At 42.2% G+C, this 17,055-nt stretch overlaps 1 protein-coding gene across 1 annotated transcript in view; it reads left to right on the forward strand.

Moving 5' to 3' along the window:
• Positions 1-504: 504 nt before the first annotated feature.
• Positions 505-17,055, forward strand: part of USP43 (ubiquitin specific peptidase 43) — a 116,115-nt gene continuing 99,564 nt past the window's right edge. Inside the window, exon 1 of the mRNA XM_063292598.1 lies at positions 505-1,353. Within this exon, the coding sequence (XP_063148668.1) occupies positions 790-1,353 (564 nt within the window). The 5' untranslated portion in view covers positions 505-789. The remainder of the gene's footprint in view (positions 1,354-17,055) is intronic.

The following is a 17,055-nucleotide window of genomic DNA, read 5'->3' on the forward strand; positions in this document are numbered from 1 at the left end:
CTTGGGTTAACAAAATGGCTAGAGGCATTTTGTCTTTCCAGCATTCTGTATGAACTAAGCAGACAAGTTGCCTCAAAAACTAAGGGTCTTTCGTGCTCTGCTTCTTCATGTTCAAAATTACGCCCATCTCCTCCACCTGGCATATGTAAACCAAGCTGGCACAGCAAGATTCCCGCCGATTCACAGTCGCAAGCAAATACAAGGCCTCCCCAAACACCCCGCCCCACTGAATCGATCGTGTAATTTGGCACAGGCTGTGCAGTATCTACGCAGCCCACAAGGAACAGGTCGGAATCAGCCAGATGGCTCAGCGAAGGTCGCCCTGCACCACTAACTGATAGTAATACCTGTCTCGTCAACCCGATCCATAGGATGCTATTTCTTAGCAGCAGCAGCAGCGGCTCGCCCGCAAAACTGAAGCCTCCCCAGTGCTGAACCCGGCGAATGAGCGCCAAACAGAAGGAGGCGCTTGCCTTCGCTCCTCCAAAGTAAACGCCTGTCTAGCGTACTTCCCCAGGCACTCCGGATCCGGCGGGGAACTCAGGAGGCGGGAAAAGCAACGTGCCCTTCGCGGCAGGGCGCAGGAGGATGGCCGTCTGCCCCCTGTCATGAGCTCGACCCGCTCCTCTCCGCCTCCCCGCCCAGCCCTGCCCTGCCCAGCCGGGAGCCGTGGGGGCCGGGCGAAGAGTCTCGGAGCGCACGGGAGGCGGAGAACGCAGGTAGCAAAGGAGGAGGAAGAGGCTGCTGGCAGCACTTGGTGGAGGAGCGGACCGCCGCAGCCGAGCTCCGATGGGCGAACTCGAGGCGGATGATAAGCTTGGGCCCGGTACGCAGAACCCCCTGGGTAGGGCCAGGAGCTCCGCTCACCATCACACTGGCGCCGGGCGAAGGCGCCGGGCTGTGCGCGCCCTCAGCAAACTGGCTCGGCGTCTCCTGCAAACTTTGCGGGGGGCGCGGCGGCGGCGGGGGGAAGGCGCTGAGGCGGAAGACGACGAAGGCGGCTTTAAGCGACCGCCCGGCCCAGATCACGGTCAAGCAGGTGGCGGCGTCCGATTGTGGTTGGGCGCGCTGAGCCCACCTCCTGCGGCCAGTTCCGGGGATCCGCGCCCGCTCACCCCTGGCGCGCAGGGACTCAAGAATCACGGCAACACGTGTTTCCTGAACGCCGTGGTGCAGTGCCTGAGCCATACCGAGCTACTCGCCGCCTTCCTCCTGCTGTCTTTGCCCGACCAGCCGAGGCAACCTAGACCTGGATCGAAAGCCGCCTCTGGAGAGGTCACTCAACACTTGGCAGCACTTGTACGCGCGCTCTGGACCCTCGAGTACACCCCACAGCTCTCCGCAGACTTCAAGGTAGGGCCCATGAGTGAGGAGAAGGGGCGAGCTACCCTAGCATACCTGGGTATTGACTCATGTGCAGGACCGTAGTCTGTCGGCTGGGAGGCTGCGCAGGGATCCTTAATGCCCAATGTCTGAACGCTTTCGAGCCGCTTGTAATCTACCAATTTAATCTACCTGTTCGGGGTTTCAGGTTTAACCTCACGGTTATAAGCTCCGAACGCAGCTTCACTTCTGTAGCCACTGAGGGTTCCAAGATTAAGTTAACGTAAAACTCCGCCGGAATCTGATGTAGAAACCGAACGGTTGTGTTCCTCCTTCATTCCAACTCTAGCGGCGCCCTTTGAGACAAGCACCTGGCGGGAAACGGCTCCATTTAGTCAAAACTCGCTCGTGCTTTTCTGTCCCCAGCCACCACGCTCTTTAAAGTAAACTGCCTGTCGTTCCCGTGCGATCAGATTTCGGGAGAGGGGAGTAGCAGCACGAACACACACACACAGAGGTATACTAAGGACGGAATCATTGCCAACTGGAGGGAAAGAGACATGTACTGCTAATAGGGGCACATCAAGAAGGGCCAGCCCAAGAGATTCCCGATGATGTTATTCACTGGGTTGGGGAAGGAGGTCTGTTTTATTGGGAAATTAGTCTAGCCTGGAGGTCAAATGTAGGCAGGTAGTAAAGATACCTTATTTGCTTCATATTCTGTGCTAATTCAGTGATTGCATGTAGTATACCTATAGAGCTTGGATTAGACAGCTGGCTGTGTTTTTGCCCCTTGTCAGTGCTAGGTGAAAGGATAAAGTCTATCTCTTGGAAATTTGTTTGTTTGTCAGATTTAGAGAGGATAATAGAAAACTCTTTGGTACACCAAGGAGACAGATTCTAGTGACAGCTGGCATGCTTGGCCAGCCTTCTTCAGCCTGACCCTCTCCTGATGTGTGGAGACTACAACTTCCAGAGTTCCCAGCCAGCATGACCAGCTCTGAGAGCAGTGATTAGGACAAGGGCCCGATTGGGAAAAGCTGTGCTTGGCTGTTTCAAACTGTTCTGTTCTCCCCATTCTGGGCAAAGGTGGAAACAAAGTATTGCACTGGAGAGGCGAATATCAAGTGCTGATTGTCTCAGAAGCTTTGCTGAATTCTGTAGTGCTCAACTTTGGTACAGACTTTTGAAGATGAAAAGGAGAGATTAATTACTAAGCAAGAGCCCTGCAACTCCCTGCCTGTGCTGAACCTCAGATGATATTGGGGCAGTCAGGCAGATGAAGTATGCCTGTGGGTTGGGAACAGAGATCAGAGAAACAGAAGGGTCAAGCTGGGTCACCTCCTTTCAGCCTTATTCTTCCAGAGCGCTGTGCTAATCCCAGGCCAGTGGGGATGGAGGGGCTTCTCATCACAATGTCCCCCAGGTGCTGGCAGCACGCGCACACACAGAGGTATACTAAGGACAGAATCATTGCCAACTGGAGGGAAGGAGACATGTACTGCTAATAGGGGCACATCAAGAAGGGCCAGCCCAGGAGATTCCCGATGATGTTATTCATTGGGTTGGAAGCGAAGTGCAGATCTGTGTGAGCGAGTAGTCCTCCTTCTCCCTCCACTTTATGAGATTCCCAGCTAGGCACAGCCAATCGAGCTCTTTGCAGTTAGCTGAGCTCATGTCATAAAGAGTGAGAGAAGGAAACTGGAGAAGTAAAGCAGACCAGCTGCTCAGAAACGTCAGACTGGCAAAGAGATATTCACATTTCCCAAGGAGGGGGTGGGGATCTTGTGTGCTGCTTGCCATTGGGCCTCCCTCGGGTGCTTCATCAAGCATCAAGCGAGTGACGCTAGGCCTGCTCTACAGGAACTTTGCTAGGAAGCTAAACGTCCTGAGCCAGAGGTTTGCCAGCACAGTTTGTTTACTTTTTTTTGTAATTCCTGGGTGGAGGAAAAAAATGGATGGATGACACTGTAGAGGAAGAATGTGCAACTTCCATCAGTTTGAGGGCAGTACCAGGCTTTGCATAGCACATCAAGGACCACATCTCAAATGTGCCTGAGACTGGTATCTACTGGAGATCTTGCGGCATGAAATGGATCCTAATCCTTTATATTTTGTCCCCCCCCCCGCAAAACTATAAAATAAGACAAAACCCCAACCCAATCCCCTCCCAAAACAAGGACAACATGTTCGGACCAACCTACTATGAGAGGGTATAGTGGGGTCACAGCAAAGATGCTGTTGGGTACCCCTATTGTAGTAAGATTGAGGAGCAGTGGAAAAAGCCTCTCGTTCAAAAGGGGAAGTTACAGTTTGTGTGTTGAAATTCCCTATTTGGGGAAGAATGTGTTCTCTAGAAAAGTAGGCCTAGGAGATAGGATTAGGAGGCGCTGTGGTCTGAGGGCTTCCCATTTCTGTTTGTTGTTGAAAGAATTATCTTTCAGTACCTTTTGTTGGCAGATTGGATTCTTTGGAGATGAGTCTCTTCTGTCTCTGGTGCTCATGTTTGGCTGCTGGCTGTCACAGGCTGTTTCAGTTTTGGTGAAATCTCTTGTTCCTAATTCTACTGTTTGGCAGTCCTGCTGATATTAGGCTAACGCGTGTGTTTCTCTCCTTGTAATGCATCAGCTACTGTCAAAGGTGAAATAGTTTTAGCTTCTTCCTGTTATTTATTTTATTTTTTATGTATTGCTCTGGGAAGAGTCTGTATGCTCAGTTGGATATTGGGTTACAGGCAAGGATTTAGAGATAGGCAATTCAAGTTTCAGATTCCCCAGACTGAGGCTCCTCAAGGGAAAACAGGAAACAAGAACAATATCAATATTCAGTTTTAAAATGCTGCTTGGGGAGAATGCAAACAAGTTGTACATCCCTTATTATAAGGCATCGTTGCATAGCTGACTGATTTATTTCTACATTTTTCTTTAAACCTGTAAGTCACTTTAATAAAAGATAGTTCATTATGCAAAAGGCTGGGAAGTTGCAGCTGTTGGAAACCTATGGTAAATACAAAGGTGGTAGAAATTAAAATGGAAAGGCAATAGTTATATAGATGCAGGCAGAAGAAATTGAGGCCCAGGACCCCTTGTGTATCCAAGATTAAGTGATGGTTTTACATGTGTGAATGAGCCATTAGAAGTCTTATCACTAAATATAAATTTACCCCCCAGGGTCCCCCGAGTGGGGGAGATGGGGGTAATAAAAATATGATAAATAAATAAATAAATAAAATAAATAAATACTTGTTTGGAACTCTGGGGAACATACATTAGCTTTTAATGGTGTAGGCTGTGGGCAGAAGATTGAGTGTTCTGTGGGAAATCGTAAGTTTCCTGTTTTGTTTTCCTATTTGTGGAAATAGCCAATGGTGATCTGACAAATGAGGAAGCAGTTGTATCTATATGACCATTTTTTTCTCACCTTGACATATTTGGCACTGTGCTAATTCCTGGTGAGGCAATTTCAAGGTTCTCTCAGCAGAACATTTCAGGATAAGCCTGACAGGGATGGGTGGGCAAAGCCTGCGGAATTTAAGTTGTTTATATAGAAAGTGATGCAGCCTGGAGTATGGAAATTGAAATCTACAGCCTAATAATTCAAATTTCATCTCTCTTGTGACTTTTCCAGCTGGTCTCAGGCAAATCTCTGATCTCATCTGCAATATGGAGATAACAATGACATCTATTTTGTAAGATTGCTGTGAGGTTAGCACCAAACTAATATTTCTCAGTTGATTTCAACCCTCAGAAGTGATGCATACACTCGCATAAGGGTAGTATCATTATTTTCCTTATATACCTATTTTTCCAGCAAACAGGGTAGAATATTTTTTCCTTAAGAGTTACAGAATATACTAGTCTTTAGAATTAGTAGAAGGCAAACATGCCTGTGTCTTCAATTGACAGAATGCAGTCTTGGAATGTTGAACATGCAATAGTTTTGGAATGAAACTTGCATTCTTAGGCACAATGACTTAGAGTGGATCAGTCCCGTTAGATATAGTGAATCTTTTTTCTAGGCTCCTGCTATAATTACTGGCTCACACAAGAACTGTAATGTTTCATTCATACATTTAAGAGTAAAGAAATGAATAATGACTTCCATTGCCATCACTTTCACCTCATGTGCAGGTTTGCATAATGAAATCCATCCATTAGCCAGGCAGAATATGGATATGTATAATACAAGCCAGTTCTATGCCTTGGTTGCTATCAGGCTACAGTCACTAGCTTTTTCTAGGTGTCTTCTTAGTCTATAGCCTTTTTATGGGATTGTTTGATTGATTGATTGATTGATTGAATTGATTTATTAAGCAGTTTAGATGAATCTGAACACATAAAACTTGAACTTAAAATTTAGGTTCTTGAGAGAACATTCCCATTTCAGAAAAGAATGCAAGGCAGGCAGATTTTCCCCATTGCTGGAATGTTGTTAATCTTTTTTCCTGTGATTTGTATAATTTCTTACATAAATAACAAGAGTTTGAGGCACAGTTTGGAAGGGAGGAGGCGAATGGGAGATTAAAACATTACCTTTATCTCCAAAAGCTGGATGTCAATAACCCCCTTTTCAGACCTAGACCATAGTTCAAGTTTGAGCTGTTAGGTAGGAGGGTCCTTTGGCATATACACACCCTCTGTTTATTTATTGTAATATTGAGTAGTGATGTGTGCTGGGAGCTGTGTTTCTAGGAAACAGCATAGCAGTGAGAAGGAGATAGTGCAGGAAAAGCCAGAGGGAGAAGGGAGAGACCATTTCTCCTGTTGCCATCCCAGGCAGTTTCACATCCACATGATGGAACACAATCTGCCCTTTTCTAGTTTCATTTGGGCCTTTCTCACTTATTTCTGGATTATGAAGAGCTTGGCAAAGCAACAACTGCATTGAATCACACATAGAAACTTCCCCCATTGTATAATCACTTGGGGAATGGCTCTTTAGGGACCCTCTTGGGTAACCTTACCCTGGGAACACTGAGATTATCTTTTCTTATTTCTCTCCTTTTTATTCCTGATGGGCAGGTAGAAAAAAGAGAATGCAGACTTCTGTGGGGGTGCGGTGGGTGTGAAGGGGTGGCTCCCTCCCTGTTGAACACTCTCTCCAGTACACACTTGGTTGCTTCTGCCACAGTTTTTAAAATCCTAAAATGCCAAGCTGGATTTGAAGCTCTCGTTAGGGCATAGTGCTTGTCCTTCACAGCAAAGGTATTTTAAGCCTAAGAAAGGAAACGTTATCCTTCATCTCTGCCACTGCTGAACAATCCTATCTGCTCTCCTGGCCCTTTCTGCACATAGAATAACTGTTCACTAACTGTGCCATACACCAGATTTCATATTCCTATGAAATGGGAGGGTTTTTTTCCATATCCTATGCATATTTTATTGTAAACTGTCCAGAGTCCCCCTTTTGGAGGAGATGGGTGGTAATTAAATTTGAATAATAAATAAATAAACAAAATATTTCAATTGTGCAATGTGCACTGACTCCATTGTACTGTCTGAGTCCTGGAAGTTCATCTTCTAGTGTGTTTTGGTTTGTCTATTTATTCATTCAATTTGGATGCCACCGGAATTCAATCAACCTGGGTGGCTCCCAGAATAAAAAACAAAATAACAAAATCCAATATATGTGACAATAAAGAGCAACAGGGTTTTTCTCATTCTGGATGTATTCTGCAAAGAAAAATACCTTCTCTTTGATTTGTAAAAATATCTTTACCTGTTAGGTGAAACTACCCATCCATTACACCAGAGTACAGGCTTTAAATTCATGCCTTGTTTGAATTATTGTAATGTATTTGTGTGATTTTATACTCTTTCCTCAAATGAGTACTCAAGGTGGCTAAGAGTTAAAACATAAAATGAATTCTAAAATTGAACAAACAATTAAGAGCCTGGCAAAAAGAGATGGATCTTTACAGTTTTTTTAAATGCTAAGCGAGTGGGGGCTTACTGCAGCTCCTGAGGGAGTGCTAAACTGTGTACTAAAAATAAGTAACTATATAAGAAAACCCTGAGCAGGCTTTTTGGGCTTAAAAAATGTAGCGGGACTGAGTAGAAAGCAGGAGGGAGAAGTACTTTTGGTTCTTCTTTGGTTCAACAGGCTCTCTGAAATTCCACCCACCAAGGTTTTGTCACCCATATTTGACTGAATCTGTTTTTGTGTTGAGTAAGCAAAGGTCCTGCTTTTCCAAGTTGACCTGGGCAGCATGGATGAGGATTAAAAGCCATAATGAAGTAAAATAAAATCCATCAAAACAAATTGGAGGGTGGGATAATTTTACTCCTGACAGATCCCTTCCTCCAAAGGTTCCCCAGTGAAAGATAGGTGTCCTAACAGTCAGGAATCATGCTGAGATGAGGAGTAGGTCTCTAGTGTTTATTACTGCTACATAAGACAGAATCCTAACAAACTGAAGAAGCGTGGGAAAACCCAGACTGTCCTAACAGCCAGGAAACACGCTGAGACAAGGAACTGGTCTCTAATGTTTTATTGCTTGTACATAACAGGAATCCTAACAAACTGAAGAAGCGTGGGAAAAACCCAGACATATAAACCCCAACGGTTAAGGCGGTCCCGATCTGTGTCTCTTTGAATGGCTGCCCAATTCCTCAGTGCTACGCATGCGCTTGACAGTCTGGATGGGAGCCCCCTGCTCGCCATCCTTACTCATGACACAGACAGATAAACCCCAAGAGTTAAGGCGGGTCTGATCTGTGTCTCTTTGAATGGCTGCTTAATTCCTCAGTATTACGCATGCGTTTTCCCCCCTGGATAGAGGCCCCCTCCTGCTCGCCATCAGTATTCATGACAATAGGTACGGTATTATAGTTGCCACCAATCAGGCTGAATCTTTTGTCACACACTAGCCTGTGTGACAAGGGAGTTCTAGTGCTTCTACTCAGGACTTTTCTCTTCAGCCCAGCCCTAGGAAACAGAGAAAGGAAGGGGCTTTCGATCTTCCTGCTCAAAGCTTAGAATTACAGAACTTAATAAATCTTGTCCCAATCCTGAAACACAGGGGTAGCCTTGTAACCATGCAATCTTGCAAGTATGTGTTTCAATAAGATATTGTAACCATTATCATTATCATTATCATTAAATCAATGAACTCTAGGTATAAAAAGGAGTTTACTGGGAAGAGGAAAAACATGGAACCTCAATAATTATATACATAGAATTTCAAGTAAATCAATAGCCTCAGCCTAGCCAAATTATTTATTATCTCTTTGAATAAAATATTGAATTTCAGTATATATTCAAAGTTCATTGCAGAGATGATGGTTGGAGAGAGGTCATCTTGGAAATTAATAAACAGCCTCTCTCTGATCACTCTTGCTCTATCCATAGTTTTATACCCTATCCTCTTTGCAGAAATGGACTGTTGCTTTGCCCAGTCAAGGAAAATGTGTCATCTTGGTATCTTGGGTTTAGTCAGCAAATGAGAAATTATTTAGGGACTGAACCTGCCTTCCCAATGCCCTTTGATGGAATGATAAAAGGGGACCAGCAATGCAGTGGCGTTACAGGGGAGAGGTTTTTGGGGAAAACAGAAAGCTGAATTCTGTTTAATAAAGTCTCTTTATCAGATATTTTAGGTGGCACAGGTGTGCTATACCAAAAGTTGGATGGGTTTTATCTGTCCATTAAAACACACACACACACACACACACACACACAACAACAAAAAATCTGTCATGGTGAAATTCTCAGGATTCAAAAGCTAGCAACCGAATGTCATGTGAAAATGCACGGATAATGTGTTGTTTTTTTAAAATCTGTCTTTTAAAGAGAACCACTCAGATGTCATATATGCAACAGAAGGTCTCATCAGTTGGGGTAGTGCAAGCAGGCATCTGGAACAAGGTGCTTAATAAGAATAACAACATGGGGGAGATGGTTCTGTAGTATAAGCTAGTACTTGGGAAAATGTGCTCTCTGTCCTTGAGGCATTAAAACAACCTTCTCGTTTTTGACACATTCCACACATGTTGGACAATAAATCTTATCAGCACTGTAGTGTGACATTTCCAGAGGAGTGCCAAGTCTAGAACAGTGTTTCTCAAAGTGTAGTCCAAGGACCCCTGGCGCCCCCCCCCCCAAGACCCTCTCAGGGATTCATGAAAGAAAAAATTACTTGACAGCCTACGTTGAAAAATAAAATCCCACCCAATAATCGTGAGAAGTGGTAGTAGCAGCGAACACATGCATTTTAATTTTTTAATTCAGTGAACATCAATAAATATAACCCAAAGAAACAAAAGCTCTTTCAGGTCCTCCATAATTTTAAAAGTGGGAAGGGGTCCTGAAAGAAAAAAGTTTAAGAAACACTGGTCTAGAACAATCAGGAATAGTTAGGAAACTTGATCGTCAAAGGCTGATCAGAACTGAAAAATGCTGCCTAGCACCACAAGGATTTCTCCTGGAGTTCTGAAATGCCAGTTTCCCATATACCTCATCCCCATGTGAATTACGGGTACGAGAGCCCTAGTGCTTGTGCTGGGAGACTGTTAATCTAAGGTTATGCAAATAATCAGATAGTGCTAGAAGACTGCTGTGTGCTGTAGTTTGTCTTCCTACAGTAGCCTGAAGCTGTTCTCTTGTTTTCAGTGGCTTCTATGAATGTTTGGCCTATTCTGATTGCACTGTACCAAAAAAATAATTTACACTATTCTGACATTATTGTAGAGCCACTCAGAAAGCATTGGATGAATGAGCAGCTTGTCCCTGCCCAAACGTCCGTGATTGTTTTAGACTTTCAGAACCTGGCACTCCTCTAGAAATGTCAAACTACAATGCCCATAAGCCTTATTGTGCCTTTGTGAGACTCTCTGGCTCATGTTTATTTATTGCCCGTGTTTCAGCTATGCTCATGCCAGTAATATCATTTTCCATTGTAATGTTGCTGCTGCTGACCTTCCTTTCCACTCTTCTGACAGATCCTTTATCAGCAGTGAATGAAGTGGGGAGGGGGGGGGAGAAATCCCACATTAGGCATTCAGATTTCTAGACTCAAAGGTAGAAAAGGGATTTTTTCCAACAGTCCAGTAATTGTGGCTTAACTCTGTGGGATTAAAAAAAAACACTAAAAACTTTGCAAATGTTTTTCTCTGCAGAATACATTCATATTTTAATGATATTGCAATTTAGATTCTATTCCATGTGGTGTATTGGTGCTCTCTTGGCCCAAGCACTGCTTTTGTTTTGGTATTGTCCTGAAGGTTGGTCTTCAATTAAGGAACAGAACCTATTATTAGATTGCAGCATGGGGTAGTCTTAAGTAGATGGTAATAGCAGCACAGTCAAGTTGCAAATACCCTGGAGAAGATGCTGATGCTAGGGAAAGTGGAAGGCAAAAGGAAGAGGGGCCGACCAAGGGCAAGGTGGATGGATGATATTCTAGGGGTGACGGACTCGTCCCTGGGGGAGCTGGGGGTGTTGACGACCGACAGGAAGCTCTGGCGTGGGCTGGTCCATGAAGTCACGAAGACTCGGAAGTGACTGAATGAATAAACAACAAGAAGTTGCAAATACTAATCCATCTCTCTCTTATACACCCTGAACTGCCAAAAATTTGTGGATACTATCTGGGAATGCTAAGAAACCTCAGGTGATACCTTCGAGTGTTAACTTTGTCAAGAAAGTTAAGGATCTCCTTCCAAACCAATACCTGTTGCCAATCAAAAAACAAATATGCATTTAAGAACCACAGAATGCTTGAACGGAGGTACTGCCCCAAGCTTCTCATCCTCTGTTATCAACAAGGTAAAACAGCCAATAGCACTGGAACTTTGAAGAGGAGGAGGACAATGTGAGTCAGCCCTGGCAGGAAAGGGGTGAGACAACAACTTCCACATTCCCAGGCAATATGGATTTAATGAAAGAAAAGGTTGCTTTTGAAGTGTTCAGGTCAACTATATATTTCAGCTTTCTGTTGCCCGTCAGAGTCCTGCTCTGTCCCTTTCTTCCCAATAAGTGAGATTTCAGGTCTAAGGCAACACCATTGTTGCAGGTTCCACTCTGGGCCAGTCATTCTATCTCAGTCCAACCTAATTTACAAGGTTCTTTTTGTGGAGGAAAAAAATAGGAGGGAGCTTTATATGTGGTACCCTGAACTCCTGTATGAAGAGGCAGATTAAAAAATCAAACAAATAAGTAGTAAAATATTGTAAAAACTGCTTCTACTTTTTAAGAATAATTTTATTAAAGATTGTGGTTACAATAGAAGAAAGAAAGAAAGAAAGAGTAAAAAATGCAAAGGAAAAGAAAAAATGTAGAGAATGGAAAGAATGAAAAAGAAAAGTAAGAATACAGTGAAGAAAGAGAAAAGAAATATATAAAGAAGTGACTTCCAATCTTCATCACAACGAGTATAAGCAATTTTAGTAACTTTTCACCTCTTAATTTACAACCAATGATCTCTTCATCCCATATCCCATCTCTTATCTATAAACATATCCATAAAACATTGTCATTTCAGTCCTGGGATCAGTAAAAGTCCATTAAGGGTTGCCAGAGATAACATATCAATTTTAACTTAGATCAAATAAACCAACTTTATATTCCTTCTTTTTATTTCTAACAATCTTAGTTTTTAGTCCATTCAAGTAATGTCATAGAACAATTTCTTTTCATTCCTTTTTTACCCCTTCTCACAAGATTCATCCAAGCTTTAACAAGCCTCTTTCATAAATCCAATATAAAAGAATTATCCAGATCACTCTCTTGATTTATTATTTGTAATTCCCTTTTGATTTTTAAAGCATCAACCAATTTCCTTTGTATGTCCAATGAGACATCTTTTCCATGTCATTCTTGTAGCCTGTCATTTGTAGATCCACTTTCAGTGTCAACCCTATCTCTGTCTTGCCAGATAAAACTTGTTCTGCCATTTCTTTCCTAACATCTTTTGGATATAGTCTATCCATAGAAGCGAATATCGCTATTGACATTGTTGATATTAACTTCCAATTCCATTTCTCAAAAGTATCCTTCGGTATTTCCAGTGTTACAGTATTTTGCATCATTCTGTAGCTGTTAATCAGATATATGTATTCTTCTCCTTTAATAAAAAACTTAGTTCCCACTAGTGTCCAATTTTTAAAATTGCTTATCTCTATTATGACTTAGAAAAAATTCAAAGCAAGTCCACTTTCCCATGGGAAGGATTCTTTATAATTAATTCAAAAATCTTATTTCAAATTTATTTTGACCCTTAATCCATTTATAACTTTATAAAATCAAAATCTTAATTGGCTTTTTGCTATTTATTTCATTTTTTTTTAAAGTTCTTAAGTTAAAATTTTCTTTTGTTAAGGATTGAAGGCAGATTCACCTGGTGTTTTCAGACTTGTCAATCCAAAGGTCTCTAATAGCTGAAAAGTAGTTAACAAGCGATTCCCGAAAGTGATTAGAAAAGGAAGTATGCAAACTTATTGTCCTTTTAAAGGCACCAACTGTGGTTTGAGCAAGATGTCTATTCCTCGTCTCCCAGTGCTCAAAACCTGCTGGAGACTGCTAGCTTGTGGTCTCCTCATGAGGAGCAACTGTCTGGACCACTTCTGGGTGATCTCTCATCCTTTCTTTGTCTGGAGAGGTCCAAAGAGCCAGTCTGCTTACCAGCTTTTCATTCTTCGCCATGGTCGTTGACTCCGCTTTTCGCAAAGCCTCTTTAGTCCACCATTTCTTCTTCTGGAAGTCTGTAAAAATTGGTTCTAGATTTTTGAACATTTTGAACAGTATTAAAGTTGTTGAGATTAAGTGGTTAGCCAGCCAAATTTAAGTAACTCTGAGTTTGGGACAGATTCTGCATTGTTTCCAATTCTGTTTTTAGGTAAATATTTCTCCATATAATATATTTTCTACAAGTCAACTGAACTTTTTTTCTTTCCCACTGTGAATCATTTGGCTGATATGAGCTCCAGCCAAAATGCTTTTGATGTGATTCAGATCAACCTGATTCCTGAGGTCACTTCCATCCCTCAAAGAGTTTTTGTCTTTGATCTGACCTTGGTTAGTATAACAAACAGTTCTTCCTGCGTATCAGTTCTTTCTCCTCAGTTCCCAGTTTCTTCAGAGAAGATAAGCAGTTACCTATTTATTTCTATTAATATCAGTTATGAACATTCACATAATGGCTAGGTTCACACATTATGCTAAGCCTCAAATCACGCTTAATGGTTTTAATGTGTTGTATGAACTCAGCCATTGTGGCTTCTTCAACAAAGTGGGGTTAAACAAATCATAATGTTATTTTAGACAGAGAGATTGCAAATGAAAATGTTTCCTGCTTTACAGTAGGAATGGGAAACTGTTAATTGGTGTGGCCACATTATCTTTTCTTATTATTTTTGGCATCCAGGGCCACAGGAGTTGAGTGATGATATAATGATATGCACATATGTAGGACTGATTTTTCACCCTGCATATACCCTTTTTTTTAAGCTAGATGTGCTAAATCTATCCAAAGACTTGACATACTTTATTTCTCTCTCTGCCCCTCCCCCCACTGATTTAGAAAGTGGCAGAAAATTACATCACTGATGTTTGATGATTTGTTGCTGAATTTTTCCAGCATAATCCCAGGAAGGCCATGAAACAGAGATTCAGGGATTGTGTGATTACTGCATTAGTTAGGAGTTCACATATGATCATTTAACATAATTTAGGGTTGCGACTCCATTGTACGGCCGAGGCAGAAGATCCTAGTCCTTTGTAGCTCCTGCTAAAGCTGGGAATAAGTCGTGCCTTGCAGTCCCTGAGAACCACTGTCAGTCAATGTCCACTATACTGGGTTAGGTAGACCAGCAATCTGACGGAGTATACACAAGTTCCCATGTTATCCAAACCATATTTTATCACTCATTGCTTGTTCATACCTATGCTGAATAAGCCACATTTTTGTTCTGCCCCTCTGTAGACATGGAAAACTAGAGATCCCTATCTCAGTGACGATACATTAAGTGACATTTTCCCCATAATTTTATTTCCATGCCAGAAAAAAAAGCCTTCCTTGTTTATTTTATGCAGTCAGAGGGAGGCACAAGAATGGTAGAAAATAAGACTGCTGTCACTTAAACAAAAATATTGTGAACAATATTTTCTTAAAGACAGGAAATTCTGTTTTTGAAACAAATGACTATTTTACGCATGATAGCAATTTTTGATAAAATCATATTGATAGAAACCCTCCCTATTAAATATGCATTTGCACAGCCTAACCCAGGGGTCAACAATCTTGTGTTCTATGAATGTTTTAGGCTGAATTCCATTAACCTGAACCAGGGATGTTTTAGGTTCAAGGAGTTTGGGGACCTGTAGTCCAATAGGCTCCATAGTTACATAGTAACTAATTCACATTGTGTAAAGTAAAGTAACTTGTGTTTTTTCAGAGCTGCGTATAATAACAATTTTTGGCGATAACTGCCCATCATTTTGCAATAGATAGAGTGACTGGGGAAATTGCTGACAATGATGTTTTATTATAGCAATATTCCCAGGCAAGTCTGTATTTAATTTTTATTTAATAGAATGCTTATTCTATTAATAGCCATAACGTTTCAGCAATAAGCTACCTGCTGAGGTTTCGCTACAGATAAGTAACTGGAGGGCAGATCCGTTAACACTATTTATGCTATGAAAATGTATTAACAGTCAAGTGCTTGTTAGGTTTTAATTGCTCTTTGGTATCCACAGAGAATGGACAAGAAGCTTCGCTTGAGGAGAGCATGGGATTGAACTGTGTCTGCTGCTTTTTGGGTATCACAGTGTGGCCCAGATTTAGGACTGGAAAGCAAGAAATAATATATAATTTGATTTCTAGCATGGAGGATTGTATCCAGGCCTATGAGAAGAGATTTCAGGGGGTCCTTGAAAGAGAATTTCAGCAGGTGTAGCTTCCTCTACTGCAGCAATTGAAGCTTATCATGTAGAGTATTGCAAAATCCAGAATTGAGCCCAGATATTTTGCTGCCTGGAGTGAGAAATCAAAATGCTGAAAAAGAAACAAAAGAGGAAGCTCTGGCTAACCATGAATATCATATCATAATGTAGGTGATAATCACCACCAACCTTTCTGTTTTAGATAGTTCTAGTGCAGGGCTGTCTCTCTCCTGTAAAACAAATTATTTCCTGGAAAGCCATCAAAGGATCCCTACTAAATATCAGGAGAAAAGAGACATACAGGTAGTCCTCGCTTAACAACCATTTGTTTAGTGGTGGTTTGGACTTAACGATGGTACTGAAAAAATAAGACTTGTGATTGGTCCTCACACTTACAACCGTTGTAGCATTCCTGCGGTCACGTGATCACGATTTGGGTGTTTGGCAGCCAGTTCGCATTTATGACCATCGCGGTGTCCCATGGTCACATGATTGCCATTTTTGAGCTTTCCAGGTGGCTTCTGGCAAGCAAAATCAATGGGGAACTACATGATTCACTTAACAACCACCACTTCACTTAGCAACCAAAATTCTGGTCCCAATTGTGTTCACTAAGCAAGGACTACCTGTACCAGCTAAAATTCCAAAGTATGTTCTGCCAGCCACTTACATGCTAGCAAACTGAGACAATCTCCCCCCCCCACACCCTTTTTCCCTTTTGTCAGTATCTTCTTCTACAGTTTATAATTTTAACAGAATTAGGCTGACTGCAGGGCTGATCATTTGCTGCTCTTTAATTGGTTTTCAAACCTGCCACCCATCTTTTGCTTCATAAGCCTAGTGATGCAGAGGGATGAGAGAAGCTATTTTTCACTAGTTTCCACTACCCAAATATGAAAGGTGCATCATTCCCCTCTTCATTGCGCTTTAGAAATTGTCATTTCCTTCCCTACCGCAGCTGATTTTGCAGGTTGCGAGAACAGTCCACCCCCTATTTCAGCAAAGCTGTGATGAAGTGATATATGTACCTGCATCTCTTTGTTGATTCATAAAAGCAATAGTAGCCATGTTGGCTAAAAGAAAAAAAAAATCAAAATCAGAATGCCATTATTAAGCCATCTGAAATTGTACAAAACCAGTGCAAGTTTTTGAATTTCAAGAACTCTTCATCAGGCAGAAAAAAAATGTGGATGATGTTAGAATCACATCTGAACCAGCTTATAGCGTTAGCTAGAGTGATGGACAATCTTCAGACATGTATGTTCATTTTTATCAGGCTCACACTAGTGTTAAATTGCAGTCCAGGTTCTGCTAAAACTTGCTGAAAAGACACAAGCAAACCTTGAAATTCCCCATTTTCAGAAGCATAACATCCTTGCTTTTCACAGTCTCTTTCCATGCATGCCCTTCCTATGTAATTGCAGGTTCTTGGCAGTCCCATCTCAGCATCCTACATGTTGCAGTTAAATTAGTGTACAGAATTTAAGGAAAATAGAGCATGTGGAGGAGGTTGGTGTGTGGAGGAGTGCGGAGATGGGGGAATATATCTTTGCTGTTCAGGAGATGCATCCTTGAGAAATGGAAATACTTCAGTTTGAAAAGGAAGGTTGGAAAATCCCAGAGTATGGGAAGCTAGGAACTGCCTCCTCCCCTCTGTTCTGCCTGTGTGTGGCCAGAGCACCTGTTTGAAAAGAGAACAATGGACTAAGACAGTCTTCCTCCCTCTGACACCCTGTAGATGGGTTGCACTGGATGTGCTAGGATGTCCAGTAGTTGTTTTAGTTTAACACATCTGAAGGACTACAGATTGGGGAAGGCTGGGCTTTCAGATTGCAGCAGATAGACACACTC

This window comes from Candoia aspera, chromosome 2 (assembly GCF_035149785.1).
Source record: "Candoia aspera isolate rCanAsp1 chromosome 2, rCanAsp1.hap2, whole genome shotgun sequence".
Taxonomy (NCBI): domain Eukaryota; kingdom Metazoa; phylum Chordata; class Lepidosauria; order Squamata; family Boidae; genus Candoia; species Candoia aspera.